The 19,307-nt window shown below is 40.0% G+C and overlaps 1 protein-coding gene across 7 annotated transcripts in view; it reads left to right on the top strand.

Moving 5' to 3' along the window:
• Positions 1–17,138, top strand: part of Exoc1 (exocyst complex component 1) — a 37,501-nt gene extending 20,363 nt beyond the window's left edge. For 4 of the 7 annotated variants that reach the window (XM_041671533.1, XM_041671530.1, XM_041671532.1 and 1 more), the window contains 10 exons: positions 229–334; positions 4,112–4,156; positions 5,546–5,709; positions 6,253–6,360; positions 7,983–8,059; positions 8,899–9,127; positions 11,194–11,377; positions 13,158–13,357; positions 14,693–14,887; positions 16,474–17,138. In XM_041671533.1, coding sequence (XP_041527467.1) covers positions 229–334; positions 4,112–4,156; positions 5,546–5,709; positions 6,253–6,360; positions 7,983–8,059; positions 8,899–9,127; positions 11,194–11,377; positions 13,158–13,357; positions 14,693–14,887; positions 16,474–16,626 — 1,461 coding nt within the window. In that variant the 3' untranslated portion in view covers positions 16,627–17,138. The remainder of the gene's footprint in view (positions 1–228; positions 335–4,111; positions 4,157–5,545; positions 5,710–6,252; positions 6,361–7,982; positions 8,060–8,898; positions 9,128–11,193; positions 11,378–13,157; positions 13,358–14,692; positions 14,888–16,473) is intronic. The other 3 variants (XM_041671535.1, XM_041671534.1, XM_041671531.1) reach the window with 1 other exon arrangement.
• The last annotated feature ends 2,169 nt before the right edge of the window (positions 17,139–19,307 follow it).

Raw genomic sequence — 19,307 nt, 5'->3', positions numbered from 1 at the left:
AACCATGGAAATAGAAGTGTGATTGCTTGACTTGGCGTTTCTGTAAATTTTAATGATATGCTTCCTCACCTATTCAGTCTGCTTTGTTTCTTTCTCAAGACAGAAAATAGCCTAACTTTTTATATTCTCTGAAATACACTAAGGTTTTACAAGCATGAAGGATTTAAATGAACGATTAAGGAGAAAACTGTTAGTTTACTAATAACTACGTATTTCATTTATTTTAAGAATTACATGGATTATTTATCCCGACTATATGAAAGAGAAATCAAAGATTTCTTTGAAGTTGCAAAGATCAAGATGACTGGCACCACTAAAGAAAGCAAGAAGTTTGGTAAGCCTAGCGTGGGCTCAGTGTCCGCTTTTGAAGTAGTCTTACTTACTGAATGGTAACTCCAAGGCTTTAAACAAGGCAGGAGAAAACACAATAGAGTTAAAAAAAGAGGAGGGCTAGCTAATATATTTGATTTACAGGTGTTTCAAAGAAAGTGTATTTGAAAAGAAATGTGTATCTGTCCATATTTTTTTCACAAGCTAAAACTATATAGTGTATCAGTCCAGCAGCAGTTGGGCATTCACGCTGTGATTGGAGGTCACTGTTGCTAGGGAAAGCAGAGGTGAGAAAGTTAAGTGCAGCCTGGCAGAGAAGGGATTAGGCAAGAGACTGCTGGGAGTGTGGTTTCTGATCCCCAAGACCTTTGCAGGTGGGGGCCAGTCATTGCTCTCCACAGAGAAAGAACTAAAAGTCATTCCTGGCTTCTTACTTCTCACTGGCTGCTTTGAATTTAGAAAAAAATGTTTATTTTCTCTCTTGCCTGTGGTATTCAGAAATGTCACCCAAATCTTTCTTGTGATTGTTCCTTATTTTCTAAAGCAAAATATTTGGAGCGTATTGCTTTTTTTTTCCCTAATATTTAAAGGGACAAAAACATTGTTTGAAAGAAAAGCCAGTGAAAGTATCAAGCTAAGAAAAGATGTGCTGAGGCCACGTTCTGCTCTTGCATGTACCCATCTCTGGAGTTCTCTTTGGATGGAGTTCTGTGCCTATTCAGATCCAAACCTGGCCTTAAAGGGCTACATCGTGTACTCCTCGGTGTCTCTGGAGTCCCTTTAGAATGCTGAGTATAGCATTGACTGTTGAAATGAGCCTGTGCCCTAAGCAATGGCAGGAAACAGGCAGCAGTGTTGAACATTGCTGGGTCCTGCTCCCATCTGTTCTTCGGGGCAGAGAAGACTGCCCTTAGATGTCACAATTTTAGCCACTGTGTTAATTACTGTGGTCCAGACTTTGAAGTGCTTTGGATTTGTCTTTGCTATGCTACTTTTCGTAAAATACTGTCTTGGGACAGGAGGCTTTTGAAAACAGACATGCTAACTCATCCTAAAGGCTAATTGTTCTAAAACAGCAATGTGTTTATATCTTGTTGATGTTTCACTGTGGATATGTTATGCCTTTTTTGGCAAAGAGCATATTATTAATGCAGTTACGTGTTTAATGTTTCATTAAGTATATTTGTCATCACTTGTTAATGTGCCATTTTATGCTGAGAAATCTCTTTTCATATATCAAAACAAGTTGCATATACTTTAAGATAAATAATATAAAAATACAACTTAAATAAAATGTAATAGTATCTTTATATTATCATCACATCTTAAAGCTTAAGCCTTTTCTTACTCTAAGTTCTTAAATTATCTTGTTAAAATATTTTAATTTACATAATACAATTTAAAATACATTTTTATAATTTTAAAGCAATGTCATAGCAAAAGGATAAATCTGTAGTTATTAAATGCTGATGGATAGGAGAGTAATTTGTGATAATTCATCACAGAAGATTAGAGTATCAGTTATTTTGTCATCAAATACAAGAGAAAAACTAAATTCAGGGGATAGCAGCAGTTTGTTGGTCCCTCAGCATTTGTCTTGTTAACATTTTAAAAGTAAAATTCAAGTTAAACACACATCTTAAGAAATTCCCAATTAAGTAGGTTGAAATTTTTCCTAAGAGATTTTTTTCAATAATCCAGATTATGTGTAAATGAACTCTAATAGTAACTATAATTACAATTGGAACCCCTGGGTTTGGAAGGTTAGCTTTTCAATGACTTCAGGCTATCACTTTAAATAGAAACTTCTTATTGTCCTTGTTCTGGCGATCCTTCAGCATAGGTGCTGGTAACAGTTTACCTTACAAACGGAAGAACATGACACAGTGGGCATCATCAGAATGGCGACACCTCTTCCTTTCTGGAAACTTAATTTTATCTTTAGCATCATTCATTTCAAGAAATTCAAAATAGGTTAATGATGTCAAGAGAATATTTGTTCTTTGTGATAAAAATCTCTATATAAATTATTCCCTCTTTTGATGAATAATTTACCTTGATATCCTCAGAGATGTAGGGTTTTCCTCCTGGCATTGAAACTTTGATGGATTCTTCCATTCCTCTTCTCCAAATGTACTTAATGAGATAGAGGCAAAGGAGACTGTTATTTTTACAGGTGTCGCTGGGGACAAGGTAGTGCTTACACATGGACTTCAGCTGTTGGGTTTGGCATATAACCATATATGAAATACGTATCTTAACTATAAGAAACAAATAAGTTATTTGTAAAATATACATAAGATTTTAGTTCCTTTGTATATATAGTCACATGATTGTAGTGCCCCTGTTTAATATTACAAAATCTTTACAATGGTGTCCGAAACCATCTTATTGTTTCTCAATGAAACTAAGATTTTTGATTCCAAAGGTAGTTGAATACAAGGCTGGATTCAAGGGTTGGCGGAAGATTAATTCAATAAATGTTTATAAATGTCCATTGTAAGCAATGGAAGTGTAGCAGTAAACAGAGGCCCTGATCCACTACTCCTGTGTTTATCATCTACTGGAGATTACTTAAAGATATTTAAGACTTTATCTGAGACTCTGCTGCTGAGAAAGAATTTAGATGTTTTGAGTTCCAAATTATTAATGGGCAGTACTGGTGACTAGTCATGATTGTCGTCTGCTTAAAAAAGACTTTGAAATAGACTTTGCTCTCGGAAGGTGAGCCCACAGAATGATACCTCAGGGCCCCCGGAATAGTGTTCACATTAGCGGACAGTTAGCTGCATTGTGGGTTCGCCACTTTAATATCTGCCCTTCTTGTTCCACGTCCCCTTGAACTTCTGGTGGCCGAAGCTGGCATCCCAGTGCTAGCATGGGAATGACCAGGACAAAACTCTACTTGGGCCTTTGCCTCAGGTGTGGCCTGGCACTGTGCCAGTTGACACATTGCTCTCTGTTTTTAAGCAGCTTTTAGATTATCGTTTATTCTTTAGTCCCAGTTTATGATTTGGTTCTTACCTTTCACCTGAACTTCTGAGTTGAGTTCAGAATGGTTCATGGTTTAGGCTCTAATGTTGATCTATACATACGGTGTAGAGTTTGAGAATAAAAAAAATGTCAGATATCTGATAGATTCAGACTTCCCTAGCTAGTCTGCCCCTCGCACTACTCTTCCACACACAGCTCCTGACTGCTGTCTCCCCACCTAGTTCTGTATTCACAGGCTAGTTACCAAGGAATCCAGTGCATATTTGATTATCATTTTAAAGCTATCTTCAAAGGCCCACTTGCATTATTTTTGACAGATAAAGTAAAAGATTAATGTGGTGGGGATTCCCTTCAGGGGCTTTCAGGAGATATAGGATTGTTAATGTCTAAAGCGACCCCTTCATTCTTCACTGTATTAAATTACTTGAGCTTCATTTTCTCAAGAAACAAAGCCTTGTGAATTCATTCTTTTAAACGAAAGTGTACCAACTTCCCAAGCTAAGCCAACAACAATCCCACTCATTTAAAGAGGGTTTAAACACTGATACTTTTCCTGAATATCTAAGTAGAAGCCCCACACTAAAGGAGTAGTAAGACGTCTCTCATAGTTTCTCAACAGTCACAGAGCAACTCTCCGTGTGTTTGCACCTCTCATTAGTCAGTGCTCACAGTTCTTTGCATGTGTCTTTTAAACTAGAGCTCTAACTGCCTCTTGTGCATGGTTTGTGCAAATTGCAGTTTATTAACTTGTCTTTGTCTTTGATGCTTGCAACCTAATCCATCACAGCTACACTGCCTCGAAAAGAAAGTGCTGTCAAACAGGACCCGGAGAGTGAGTATGCTTCCTGTGCTAGTAGGCGCCCTCAGTGCATGGTTGTTAATGTCTAGGTGTTAGTTACCTGTCTTGAAAACATTAATAGCAGATATGTTGATTGCAACAAATCGCCAGGTATTGGAAAAAGAAACCCAGCATGGTGGTTGTGTGTACATCCAAGAAATAAGTGACGTGGTTACAGTTACACAGCACGGGCTGAAAGCTTTGTTGTCAGGGTTTATGGGAGACCTTAACATTGCACTTCTGTTACAGGCTGTGTTTAGAAGAGCTATAACTATTACTAGAGGGGCACTGGAGGGATGGCTCAGCACTTAGGAGTACATACTGCTTTTTGAGAGTACCTGAGTGCAGTTCTCAGCACCCACCTCAGTACCTCCCAGCCACCTGTAACCCCCCAGCTCCAGTGGGATCCGATGCCGCTGGCTTTGCTGGCACCCTCACTCACATGCACATGCACACACATGCACAATTAAAATAGTAATAAAAATAAATCCTTGAAAAAAGTCTTAGAGGTCTGGTAATGGTTTGTATAATGAGGTCAAAGCTTGAATTGTCCTTATTAGAACATCATTTTCCCTTTCTGCCTTAGTAAATAGTGCAAGTTAACAGAGCAGTATTCAGGAAGGGTGGTTTCTTCAGTGTTGCACTGTTTATATTCTGAATAAACCTTATATGTTCTTTTAAGCATAACCATTTATTCCTTAATGTGTGGAGGCTGTTACTCATTTTCTCCATGGCCATGATGAATTCCTAAATTCTACCTAAGCACAAATGTCTCCTACTTGTATGGTTAGTGATGTCACATTTCAATTATATTTTAAAGATATCAGATGCACATGTATCTGCCATTAGCTAAGTAACCTACTGAGAAAAGCAAGGTTTTTAGATACAGGAACATACTAAGTTTAATCATAAATGATTGGCTTTCATGGGAAAATATGTCAGGAATTGATAGTTTCTTGTGGTCCAACTTCACAGATTGGTATTTAAGTAGAGATGATTGATACTTGGCTGCGGGTTTTCTTTAGAAATATTACAGAGTTCTGTCAACTGTAGTGTTAGCACAGCTAACATGACCCTCATCTATGTTCCTGCCCATATACTTGAGCTTAGAGATAGCACCAGATGCTTTACTTTTAGGATGGGATGGGGCAGAGCATAGACTATCTCATCAGCAAGGTCCTTTCCATGCTAGTCCATAGACACATGTAGCTCTCCTTCAACATTCTCTGCAGTAGGACCCAGCGTTATTGAGTGTCATGGATTCTACAAAACATGCAGTAGAATCTAAGTCCCAGAAGACCGAGACTCTAAAAGGTAGCCCTTAGGCAGGTTGTAGGTCTTTTGTTCCTGAGACACAGCTTTCAAAGTTCTGTTATTTCTTAGGTCTCCATGGGAGCTCTGGGAAACTCACTGGATCAACTTCTAGTCTGAATAAACTGAGCGTCCAGAGCTCGGGCAATCGCAGGTCCCAGTCATCCTCCCTGCTGGACATGGGGAACATGTCTGCCTCAGACCTCGATGTCGCCGATAGAACCAAATTTGATAAGGTAAAATAACAGGCAATTCTTAGCACTAGCATGTGATTACCTTAAGTGTTTTCAGAGATGGAGGCTCCTGGGACAACTTTTAGGTCATTACCATGTCCCTCCAACTCTTATTTGAATCTGAAAAAAAAATCCCCATCAAAAATGGCAACTAAAATATGATTTATCAATTAAGTAACATAAGAGCTTCATTAACATTTACTTGTTACAAATATGACATCAAATCACACCTTAGTTGTTTGAGGAATGACAGAATCAAGAAGGAGTAACAGCTTCACTGTCGGCTGCCATGCCTCGAGTAAGTTTCAAGGTTTGTCTTCCTTTTGTGTTCGAAGTGACTGTGAGTCTTCTCTTTAGTCTGTTTCACCTTGGTATTATGTTACTCTGTCAGTCGTGGGAAAGTTTGTCATTGGCACACTGGAGGCGTCTAACTTAGGAAATTATTCATACTTTCACCTGTGTCCTTGCTGAAGAGTGAACTAAAGGTGGCATTTGTTTAAGCATCAATTCAGTTCTTTAATTCTTGGGTCATTTGATTTCCTTCAGATCTTTGAACAGGTACTGAGTGAACTGGAACCACTGTGTCTGGCAGAACAGGACTTCATAAGTAAATTTTTCAAACTACAGCAACATCAAAACATGTCTGCATCAATGGTATGCTTACGTTTATTTGAACAGTGTTTATAGTCTGTAACATAATTAACCTCGTTACAATTATTATGTGTTCACAATTTCAGTATCCAAACTGAAAAGGAAAGATTTGCAGTAAACCAATCTTTAAGTATTCTTGTTATTCACAGAATACTGAAAACAGGAAAGTAGTTGGGAGTTTGGATTTCTAGTATTCCAGAATGTCTTAAACCAACAACCTCTATCCTAACAAAGGAGGAAATGTCTGCCTTTGTTCTGTAGAGAACATCATTCAAAAAGCAATTTTAAGCAGGATGTGGTCACTCATTAAGCAGGATGTGGTCACTCATGTCTATAATTCAAGCTTGGGAAATTTAGATGAGAGGATTATATGAGTTCTAAGCTAGCCTGGGATACAGAATATAAGATCTAAAAGACCAAAAATCCTACCAATTTTAGTGTTCCCAAAGAAAAACACAACCTAAGAGATAGTGCTGTACAGAGGGAGATGGGGGCATCAGCTTTGAGTCCGATTTTGTCTTGTGGCCTTGCAATTGTACATGTGCACTGTAGCTGGTGCCCTAATCCCCAGACTCTGCTCCCGTAATATGAATATAGCAATTCCTCCTCAGCCTCAGCCCCTTCAGGGCATAAGTGTAAGAGGATGAAATGAGAGAGTTTCTGGAAAATCACAATTCAAATGAGAGTCATCTCAAAAAGTTATCCCTCAGGCAGCCAGCGTATGCAAAGCCATCATGAGATGAGTGAGAAATTTGTTACTACTGGGAATCCATTCCTCGTAGTAGGAGTGTTGCTTGCTATGCTTCAGAAAGAATTTATGATAACATTTATATATTTATTTTTTATTATTTTTATTTTATCTCTGTGCATGTTTTATCTGCATGTTTGTCTGTGCCCCACGTGTGTACATTGCCCAGGGAAGCCAGAAGAGGGCGTAGGACACCTTGGACCTGGAGTTACAGGTTGTGAGCTGTCATGGGGGGAGTGGGGTGCTGGGAATCCAACCTGAGTCCTTTGGAAGAGCAGGCAGTGCTCCCAACTGCTGAGCCATCTTCCAGCCCCACAACATTTTTTAATGCTGAAGTTTTCATTCTAAAGTTGTTGGATGTTTTCCTTTTTTTGTTTGTTTTGTTTTGTTTTTTTGTGGCAAACTCCCTTTACATCTGAGTACATTCCTGGTCTCATGTCCTCTTTTCTTCACAACCATACCACATGTACACATAAATAAAAATAACTAATTTTTTTACCCTATATTAGTCCTTGGGGGTTGGGGTAAAAACAGGCTGGTGAGATGGGTCAGTGGGTAAAGTGCTTGCTGAGCAAACCTCATGACCTGAATTCAATTCCCAGAGCCCACATAAGAGTGAACTGAAAGAACAGCCTCCAACACATTGTCCTCTGTCCTCCATTCTTGCTCTGTGACACTTCACATGTGTGTGCATACACACCCACGCAACAGTTTAATATTTTTAAATATAAGAACACATTTCATGAAACTTTCTTAAATAATGTATATTTTACTTTAATAGTAGTGAAAATATTACTGATTTCCATAAAGTATTTTCTTGTAGGTATTTTAACATGTAGCAGACTTTTTGTATATAAATTTGTCACTATTTTTGCAGACTGAAGCAGAAGACGTGGATGGTGGTTCATTATCACGACAGCATAGTTCTGGCACACTGATGCCTGTTTCATCTGAGTATGTCTTTATTATTATCTGTTATTTGTAATGGAAAAGGTAAACTTGGATTGAGGCATAAGAAAGTGTTGCTAATGGAAATAGCCACATAATTCTCAGTAACCTGCTGGTTGTGTGCTGTTCCAGTTGTGTTGCTCTTGCTATGATGATGAAAAGCCCTGTAAAAGCAAAGGGTTTATTTTGTCCCATAGTTAAGGTGGGGAAGTGAAGGCAGCAGGAACTTGAAGCATGTGGTCATGTTCTATCAGTGTCAGAAGAGAGCAATGAGTGCCTGTGTTTAGCTCACTTTCTCCTTGTTATACAATCCAGAAGCCAGCCCAGGGAATAGTGCCACTCACAGTAGGCAGGTCTCCCCACCTCAACTCACCTTATCAAGGTCATCCCATGGACATGTCCAGAAGCCGTCTAGCATAGATAATTTCTCACGGATACACATCGAGGCATGTTTCCTGGGAGGTTCTGGATCCTGTCCAGGTGGCAGTCAATGCTAGTCATTACATGTGCTTACTCTCCTGTTGTTGGTCCTATTATTGGCCTCATCTTGAACTGTTCTGTCTGGAAATCACAGATGGATGAGTCCGTGCTAGTGTTTGCTGGTAGATAGTAGTGGATTTTTTAGAGATAGAAAAGCACAGTTCAGTGCCCAGCTTTACAAATGAAGCAAGCAATTGGCTAGTTTTATATTCAGAACTGCTATAGAATAGTTCATCATAGTTTGACATTTTCAGCTACAGCACCAATTTTTAGCTATATTTTTATATACTAAACTACAGTTACATTTAAAGGTTGATTTACCCGAGGTTTATATTAATTAACTACTTTTCTTACTTTCTGAACAGGAAAGATATGATTCGCCAAATGATGATTAAAATATTTCGCTGCATTGAACCAGAACTGAACAACTTAATTGCATTAGGAGACAAAATTGATAGCTTTAACTCTCTTTACATGTTAGTCAAAATGAGTCACCATGTGTGGACTGCACAGAACGTGGACCCTGCTTCTTTCCTAAGTACCACATTGGGAAACGTTTTGGTGACTGTGAAGAGGAACTTTGACAAATGCATTGTAAGCTGTTAAGATTAACTCAAGAACAAGTCATTATATAAAATGGCTAATTTGTTTAATCCAGGGTCTAGTATTCATAGCCCCCAAAGCTGTGAGGTAGGGAATTGGCAGCAGTCCATTTGAACAGAATAAGTTGGAGCGTTTGGTGAGACAGGCACATGCATAAGGACAGCTTCTGCCCGAGTGACCCAGTGGGTCCCTGATTACTCATTTTACTGATCGACATTTGGTTTAATGAAACAATTGAAAGGCATTTGGATTTGTTGTTATTTTCATAATTCTAGTAAAATTTATTTATTTAATAGATAGTTTAAATGATTATAATTCATTTTAATTAATAGTATGCAAAGTCATACTGCTATCTTTTTTTAAGAATCTGTTGCTGCTGGGTGGGCGTGATGGCACATGCCTTCAGTCCCAGCACTCAAAGACAGAGGCAGGTGGATCTCTGAGTTTTAGACCAGCCTGGTATACAGAGCTGTACAGAGAAACCTGTTGCTAATAACATCTAGCAATCATCATGTTCCTCATAAAATAAAAGCAATACAAGTAGCTTTATTGTTACCTGTTAGACTTTTACAGTTTGCAGAAATGAATAAGCCTGTTTCTTTAAAACATTTTCATTTTGTTAATGTACTTTTGGAGTTTTATCATTTGAATATGTCTACTATATAGCCTTTAAGTTATATCTAGTTCTTAAGTATCCATAGAATAATGGCAGGTGAAAATATTAAGGACAATTAAAATCATTCCATGCTTTATGCTTAAGCACTGTCTAGATTGGGAGTGTATTTCAGTGGTACATGGTGTGCTTGACATGTGTAAGGCTAGAGCCTCATTCCCTAGCATCACACAGACAGCACATCCCTCTCCAGAAGTGTTGGTAACTAGGAGCTTCTGTAGGAAGACATTTGGGAGGAAAAGGAAGAGCTAACAAAGGCTGAGATAATGGAGTGAGTGACCCTGGAAGTCAGAACGTGAGGTCCTGGTGCTTTTATTAGCACATGGCCTGGCAGAGGAAAAGTGCGTCATACCTGATAGCCTGAGTAATTCACAGCAGTCTAGCTCAGGCCTGAGAGTGCACAGACGCTCTGACCCTCACATTACCACCTTCTTGGGGGAGGTGATGCCAGCAATACCTTCCTGAGTCATGTGACCCTCAGGTTACCAGCACCTCAGGAGGCGATGCTAGTGTTTCAAGAGGTGGAGTTATTTCCCTGAGTCAGCAGTTAATAAGTGACCCCGTAGTCCTCTACTGCCCTCTTTATCCCTCCATCCTAATGCCACCTCCTAATGTTTGTTAGTGCTGACGAGGTGGAGCATTCGGAACCATAAACCCAAGTAGTAGACAGAGTTCTCAGAGCTTTTTACACCAGTGCCTGCAGTCTAGAAATTACTGTCTAATCCATATAATATGTAATTTTTCCGCTTATGTTCCCATATCTCAAGACTGAAATTTTAGGTAGAAATTGATTTGTCTGTGTGAGTAGAGAAGTATGTAGAGTCTTACTTAAATCAGTAGATCTTCCTGTGTCCTGAAGGCTGGATGAAATGAAAGTCCGTAATAGACTTGGGTCATCCTTCTCTGGTTTTGTACCCACACCTCTACAGAATTTGTCTAAATAAAAGTTTTAGAGAGCAGTTTAGTACTAGTTTGGAAGTGGTTATACTTTTCAGACTTAGCTGTTTGGCCACCAACCAGAAATAAACTAGGGGCATCCTCCATGCCCTGGCCTTGGCTCTGCTATAGCCTTAGTGGACACCTGTCTTGTCCCTGTCCTTCATGAACGATAGAATGACAGACTGATTCTAGTTGGAATACAGACTTGAAGCTCAAAATCCTTGACTGAATCATCTTTTAAATAAGTTTAATTGTTTTCCTTGCTTTTATTTTCTGAATACAGTGCAGTATAGAATGTTTCTATCTAGAGAATCGCTTTCCTTTGTTTCCTTGTTGCAGTTCTAAGCAAGCTTCTGCAGTGCTCTGTGCACTGTGTGTGCATTTGGTTATCCGTGGTCTCTAAGTTGCTTGGCTTTTTCTCCCCTTGCTCTCTGCCTTACTTTAGAGTAACCAAATAAGGCAAATGGAAGAAGTAAAGATCTCGAAGAAAAGTAAAGTAGGAATTCTTCCATTTGTTGCTGAATTTGAAGAATTTGCTGGACTTGCAGAATCAATCTTCAAAAATGCTGAACGTCGTGGCGATCTGGACAAAGCATACACCAAACTAATCAGAGGAGTGTTTGTTAATGGTGAATTTTTATGGTTTGTTCTAAAGACCATTGTGGCTCTTTCTGTTGTTCCTGAGTAATTCTGAAGCTAGGTGCAGACGTGCTCACTGTTTTTAGTAGACTGCAGTCCCTGTGGGCTTCCTGAAACTGAGCATCTGTGAAATGGGAAAGCTAAGCAAGCACATGAACTGACACAAGGGCCACTCTTGGACCAGGCTTCGAGGCCTTATCACTATATGAAATTGAAGGGTTTTTTAAAATGTAAAAAATGACCTTTGCATTTTAATAAGGGTTCTGGGTGCTAGGCAAGGATGTCTGTGTAGTGCTTACAAGTCAGTTCACTTAGGCTGCAGTTTTTTATCTGTAACTCAGGGAGTTTCGGTATGAGCTGGTCTGTCTGAAAACCCACTAAGTTGGGAACATTTTTGGACATGTTAATTTGAAATTGTCTGATTACTTACACTCAGTGATTTCAAAAGCAAAAATTGAACAGGAAGTGAAAGAGGAGAGGGGCATGGAAAAGTTTGGAAGTAGAAACATCAAATCTTACGAATAATCTTTCCCATGATTTAAAAGGCTATTTTCTAGTTTTTGTGAGTGCATATGAGCATATTTTATTTTAGAATCAGATGAAATGAATAAAATATGTATGGTTTTGTAATCGACATTTTTTTTTGCTATACTTTAGTATACTATTCCATACCCTGGAAACTGCTTAACTCCATAAACCTAATATAGATTAATATAGATTTCTGTCTTGTTTTTATTTTTTCTGTTGCTTTGATAAAATACTTTTGATAAAAAAGCAACTTAAGAAAGATTTGATTCACATCACAGTCCAAGGTACAGTGCATCATGGCAGAGAACTTAAGTCAGCAAAGCTGGAAGCAGCTGGGCATATATATCCACAGTCATAAGAAGGTAGCAGTGAATGCTGGTGTTAGTGTTTGCAGTCCAAAATCCTCTGGTTAGGAAATTGTCCCACCCACAGTGGGCAGGTCTCCCACCTCAGTTAATGTAATCAGGATCGTCCCCCACAGCCATGCCCCAAGGCCCATCTCTCACATCTAGATCCTGTCATGCTGACTGTACTAACCATTATAGTAACTATAATTTTTTTAATGGCCATGTGGTCTTCTATATACCACTATTTACTTACTGAATATGCCTTTAGTATGTTTTAGTTTCTTTCCAGCTAGAAATGAAATTGGTGATTAAAAGGTTTATGTATATATCAAGATTTTGCCAAATTATGGTGCAGAGAGTTTATATCAGTTTAATGCTCTGAGTATCTGGTGGAATGTATACTCTACAAGTGCTAGATATTACTCCCTATTGTCAGTTTATCCCTTGCCATACCAGTAGGCACCAAATGATCTCACCCATTTTATTGTACTTTGTGATTTTGCTCATGGTGTTCATGTAGGAGTTTTCAACTCTTGTTTTGGGGTCATTCTTAGAAGGCCATGCTATCACAAAACTTGATTTTTAACTCGGTATATTTTTCTTGATCCTCATGATCCTGTTATTGCTTTTTATATTTAAGTAATTGAACATTTTAGAATCTAGCCATGATATTAATCATCTGGCTGCCCTAACATAGCAGCTATAGTTCATAATTCCTCTACTGATTTGAAAAGTTACTTTTATTCCATACTGAATTTCCACATGTGCACTGTATTGTTTGAAGATGGTTGTTTCAGGAGGCTGTGAAGACTTTGCAATGCAGAATATTGTGTTAGTCCTGAACTATTTGACTCATATCAGAGAAGTTTTCATTTCTTTTCTGCTTTGATTTTAGTGGAGAAAGTAGCAAATGAAAGCCAGAAGACCCCCAGGGATGTAGTTATGATGGAAAACTTCCACCATATTTTTGCAACTCTTTCTCGACTGAAAATCTCATGTCTAGAAGCTGAGAAGAAGGAAGCCAAGCAGAAGTACACTGATCACCTCCAGTCTTATGTCATTTACTCCTTAGGACAGCCTCTTGAGAAACTAAACGTGAGTAGATTTTCATTTGGTCTTTCCTGCTTTTGATCTGATAGCATACAGATGTTCTGTGTACTGACACAGGAGAATGAGGATGAAGGCTTGGTTGTTGAAGCTGCCCGTGTAGCAGACATTAACAGATGTTCTATGTATGTAGTTTCCTTTAATCCCTACAAATGGTGATACACCCGGGTGTGGAAGACACTCCTATAGTCCTCACTGCCTTGAAGGCTGAGACAAGAATTATATTCAATCCTGCATGGGCAGAACTCGATCTCAAAGTAAATAATACATACATAGAACAATCATATGAGCTAAGGTACTGTTATCCCATTTTACAAATAACAGAAACAAAGTGAACTTGAGGGGAAACCTTGACTGAACTCTTCCCATCTTTTTCTTCATAAATGGCCAAATTTTACGTAGTTCAGGGGAAGTTTTCAAAAACTTGGTCAAGATAAAAGAACAAGGTCAGGCATGGTGGCACATGCCTTTTATTCCAGCCCTTGGGAGGCAGAGGCAGAGGCAGATGAATCTCTGAATTCAAAGCCAGCTCAGTCTACATAGCAGGTTCTAAAATCACCAGGGCAACATGGAAAAACCCTTCCTTTGGGAGGGAGAGGGAGCGAGGGAGAGAGTGTGTGGGGAGAGAGAGGAAGACAGAAAAGTAAAAGAAAAGGAGAATAGGTTTGGGGTAAAACATTTGCTGAGTTTCTAATGTCCTCGTAAAAGTATGCTGTAATCCCAGCTCGGGGACACAGAGACAGGCAAGTCCTGAGTCCTCACTGACCTACAAATCTAGCCTAAACAGTGAGTTCCAGGCTCCGTGAGAAATCTTGCTTCAAAAAGTAAAGTAGAGAAGCAATTGAGGAAGACAACCAGATGTCAATCTCTGGCCTTCACCCCCTACCCCATGCACACACATACATATATAACACATAAGATAAAAATATTATTTTGTACATTGCCATTCTTTTTTGACTTGAGTCATTTCCCTGAGCAAATGATGAATAATAAAATTAAGAAATAATTGTTTTGTTGGGTGTAATGGTTTGTGTTTATAATCCCATCCCAACTTGCAGAAGGCTGAAAGAGAGAGAAAAACCCTAAGTCTATAAACATATTAAATGGAAAATGAAGCAAATGCAGCGCATGAGATTATTTTCTGCATACTCACATTACAGAAACAGAAAAGAATCTGAGTGGTAAAAAGTAACTACTGAGTACCATGGTAATAAATGGTAGTTATTTTAGCTTCTCTGCACTTACATAAAAGCCTGGTTTTTACGAAGTTCAGGTGATAGTGTAAGACGTCCTTAGCCATTATTCGTTTTCATTTCCTTGAAGCATTTCTTTGAAGGCGTTGAAGCCCGAGTAGCACAGGGCATACGGGAGGAGGAAGTGAGCTACCAGCTTGCATTCAACAAGCAAGAGCTTCGCAAAGTCATTAAAGAATATCCTGGCAAGGAAGTGAAGAAGGGTCTGGATAACCTCTACAAGAAGGTTGATAAGCACTTATGTGAAGAGGAGAACTTACTGCAGGTATGTGCATCCCCTGGCTTCACAGACTCGGGCTTCTCTCCACAGGCGCTACACATGCTCTGTTTTAGTGCCTCGGCGGTGCCATAGCTGAGTGTGCTGCCGCATGCCTGCACTCCCAGCACGTGGGGGTTAATGCGCAAGGACACAAGGTCATCCTAGGCTTCATAGTGAGCTCAAGGCCAACCTGAGCTGCACCCTGCCTCCAAAAAGCAAGACAAAAAGTAAAAGACAAATGAAAGTTCTATTAAGCACAGGTCAGGGTGATGATTGTAAGGAAGAAAGGTCCTTATGTAATTATTTCTGCTTTATTGTTTGTGTTTAACTGGGGTTTTGTCTTAAAGCCTATGCTTAGTGAATGTGGCTTTGCTCAGTATGGTGCAGGGACACTGAGTGAGGTTGGAGCTAGAGATGGATCTGTAATCCGGTTCCAGATGAAGCTGCAATTTAGAGCAAGTTACTTGCCTCCTGAGCTTCAAATTTCCTTATTTCAGACCTGAAGCCTCTCTCATGGGCACTGGCATTTTATAGACAGCAAGAATGAGTGCTCAGAGAGATGGAGTAGCACGGCAGCAAGCCTCGTTCACGAGCAGTGGGGCTGGAGTTGAACCAATTTAAGCTATATCCTTTATAAACTATGCCAGAAGACTCGGGGCTAGGGAGAATAGCTAGTTTCAGCATCATAGACATCATAGACATGCTCACCATGATGCTGCATTTGTGTTTGCTTCCCAGAGTACAACAGCGTGCTAATGAGTGGCCAGTGTGGTACTCAGTGGAAAACAGCACGAGCCAAATGATTAAAAGCAAACAGTGTAACAAATACCGTGGGAGACAGTGACTGGTCTTAAATTAAGACTGGTCTTAAGACAGGAATGGAGGATTTAGAAGGCTCACCGGAAAACCCTAGAAGAGTATATTCCCTCAGTTGTCATGCTGGGATATGATCATAGTTCCCATCCTCCCCTGGTCCTCAGAAGACTTAAATTGCATAGTGCTGATGCAGATAAATTTAATGCAATTTAAGCTTTGAATCATTGCGTGTATGGAATTCTGTCTTGAAATTACCTGCATGTCCACTTCCATGGCGAGGTTGTGAATCAGGTAATTGTCTGGATCATCCTTGCTTTCCTTCCCCAGTATCAAGCAATATTTATGCCATCAATTTTTGTTAAAGAAAAAAAAATTAACTTTGTCTGAAATGGACCTTAAGTGTTAAGTATTGCACTTCCTGAATGATGGTCTTCGTTCCACACATAATTGTGCAGAGCTACATTTGTTGTGGGTGTAGAGTCTGTGAAATACCAGCTAAAGCATGCCGGGTGCTTGCATATGGCAGAGCTGTCCTAAGAACTCTGCTTATTCCCTAGGAGGAAGAAGTATTGTTAGCCACACCTTGTTTACAGATAGGAACTTGAGGTCACAAGTCTTAGAAGTAGAAGGACTAAGGATGCTGGCTTCAGAATGCATTTTCTTAACTACCATGCTGTACCAAATTCTAGATTCCCTCTTACAGTCTGTTCTGTGTGTGTGATAATGTAACCATTTCCCCTCACAGTTCTTGGCTTTCACTTTCTGTTTTGCGATAGGTGGTGTGGCACTCCATGCAAGACGAATTTATACGCCAGTACAAGCACTTCGAGGGCTTGATAGCTCGCTGCTATCCTGGGTCTGGAGTCACAATGGAGTTCACTATTCAGGACATTCTGGACTATTGCTCCAGCATTGCACAGTCTCACTAAGGAAGCCTGATGGAAGAACAAGAAGAAATGAACACACTCTCAGTACACCAACACTACATTAGAAAATAGAGCAAGTGCTTTGAGAAGGCAGACTTGAGCGTTTGTGTGTGACTAAATGTCAGATAACTGGTGCTCTGCCCCAGGTCCTGAGTGCAGAGTGCAGCCTGGGCGTCAGTTCTACTTGATCTCCTGGTGATGTACTTATGTAAGCATTTATCTCATCATGAAATGCCTTCAGCACTCGCTTCACAGTGCTGGGCGGGACATTTCCCTTAATTGTCAGCTTCTAGTGTTTGCAAGCGGCTCTCCTGAGAGGAACAGTGGGAGTTCGTCGGCACTCACTTCTCACCAGTTGCTAACAAATCATGGAACTCCGAAAGCATATACAGTATTGTTTGTCCCTTGTTTAGCACGTGTCACATGGGCAGGGGAGCTGAAGAGGTAGTCGGTTACCAGCTTGGATTTTGAGGATTATGTGGCTCTGTATATTAAATAAAGTTTTTTAAAGTTGATATTTGGTAATATCCTTAGGTTTTATACTTGTTGCACATAAAAGCAAGAAGCTGTGTATCAAAACTAATTGTGAGGCCTTATACCAAAGAACACGTAGAATTTTAGCAGTATATTGTGCTAATAGTGCTCACTTGCCTAAATGAGTGCTAAGCTTCTGTGTTTGGGGCAGTCCTCACTTTTAAGAGAAGAGTCAGAAGATGGTAGGATGGGTGAACAGGGCAGAGGAGTGCATGGAAACAGGAGGTGCTAGAGGCACGGACCTAACAAGCAAGATGAAGCCATTCCAATCTGTGGGCAGTAGAAATGCTTGAGAAGGTGACTTGAGACCGTCACAGCTGGCATCCCTGCCATCTGGACTTCTGCAGTGTGGATCTAGAAGGTAGGTCTCTTTCCAAGTTGCCTAGAGGAAGAGTAATCAGGAGATGGGGAAGCTGGTGGGCTGCGCTCTGGTCTGCATTTAATTTCCAGCAGCTTTTCCTGGTCCCTTTCATTTTCATTGCCCTGCCACCCTATCAAGCACCTGTTCTCATCCCTCATGATGCTATCAGTTTGAGACATGCTGACTTGTTCATCACCAGCTTGGCAGCGAGGGTCAACTGCTTCATGGAATCATTAACTATTGCACTTAACTGCTTATTAAGTACTGAGTTAAAAAGTAAAACATAAACAGGCACTAGTTCTTGGAAAGGAAAAAGCAAAGATGTCCTTAGTGGTGCCTGCAGTGTTTGACGTAGCCACAGTCTGTTTTCAGTGAGGTTCCAGGCGACTAGAGCCCAGCCTGCCCTCCTGCCCTGCGTTAATTTGCTGCCTTGCTGTAAGTGTGCACACTGAGCACAGTGAGCAGTGGCATACTCGCGCTGGGAATTCTTGAGAGGAAATGGGCCTTGGAAGAAAAGACAATGTGTCCTGCACATAGTTCTTACCCTGTACAGCAACCAATGCAGTATATGTTTAAGAAAAGCCTGTGAGATGATTCAAATTTATGGAGGATCCCAAGTGAAAGAGGTCCATAGTGATATTAATTTTGTGTTTTAAAATGAAGTTTGCCTGAGGATCAGAGTGCAAAGTTAGCCACACTAGTCAGCCATAAGGTCCAGGCAGTGGTGGCACATGCCTGTAACCAGCAGCCACTAGTTGGCCATAGAAGCTGGCCAGTGGTGCTGCACACCTTTAGTCCAGCACTAGAGAAAAAAAAAAAAGAGAAGATGAGCTCAGGATCTCTCCATGGGCAGTCTGAAGTTTGGTGGAGAGCATTGTAGTCTGCAGTCACACTGAGCGTAGGATGGCCTCTTTGTCTGAGCCTTAGTAGAAGTAAGAACTCTCTAGAGGCTTGGCTGCTTTGCTTTTCTGATCTTCAGCTTGAACCCCAATATCTGTCTCTGGGTTTTTATTATTTGTGCTACATCTGGCACCCAACTTTTGGGGTACAAATTCACAGAAAAAGCCATTTCCTGTGGCTTTACAGCCACTGGCATAGGCCAGAGCTACACACGGCCAGAGTCACCACCCTACTGGCTAGGTTTTCTTCTCTCCTGGTGGGCTTTCCCTGAACACCCTTCTCAGGCTACTGCCAAACTAGGTAGCTGCCTTGAAATCCAATCAGGCTTTTACTGTTCTCTGCAGCAACAATAAACTTCACACCTTCATCATCATTGGCAGAAGGTTTGGTGGGAAAATTGGGAATCTTTAAGGGAGAAATTAGTTAAAAGAGCTTTTTTCCCACATTGAAAAATGGGAAACACTATTACAATAGATAAAGTTAGGTCTCTGCATGATTATGTAATACATGATTTAAAGGTGACACATTAAATGAAGTGATAGTCAACTGGGATTGGCATACTATTATCATTTTGATAATAGTAAATAATATCATTGCCGTTTTGATAAATGCTTGGTTTATTTCTTGAAAAGCTATTTGGTTTGACTGCCAAGATACAGACCTTAGAAAAACTTAATAAAACAGATCATAGAGATATTCAGATTCAGACAGAAGAATTTAATGGAGAACCAATTTCAGCATTACATTATAGAGAGGAACAGCCTAAGGTTTTCAAACAACCAACCTTAGTATATCTAGTAACCTTACAGGAATTGCCAAATGATAGAGACTCTGTAAGAGCTAATTGGATTCCTGTGCCAATTTTAGACTTAAGGAAATTCAAGGAAAT

The sequence above is a fragment of the Microtus oregoni genome, unplaced genomic scaffold (genome assembly GCF_018167655.1).
Source record: "Microtus oregoni isolate MIOR12 unplaced genomic scaffold, Mior012 000021F_ref0000039, whole genome shotgun sequence".
In the NCBI taxonomy this organism is placed as follows: Eukaryota; Metazoa; Chordata; class Mammalia; order Rodentia; family Cricetidae; genus Microtus; species Microtus oregoni.
The sequence above is the reverse complement of the archived record's forward strand: the minus strand, read 5'-3'. Positions and strand labels throughout refer to the sequence as shown.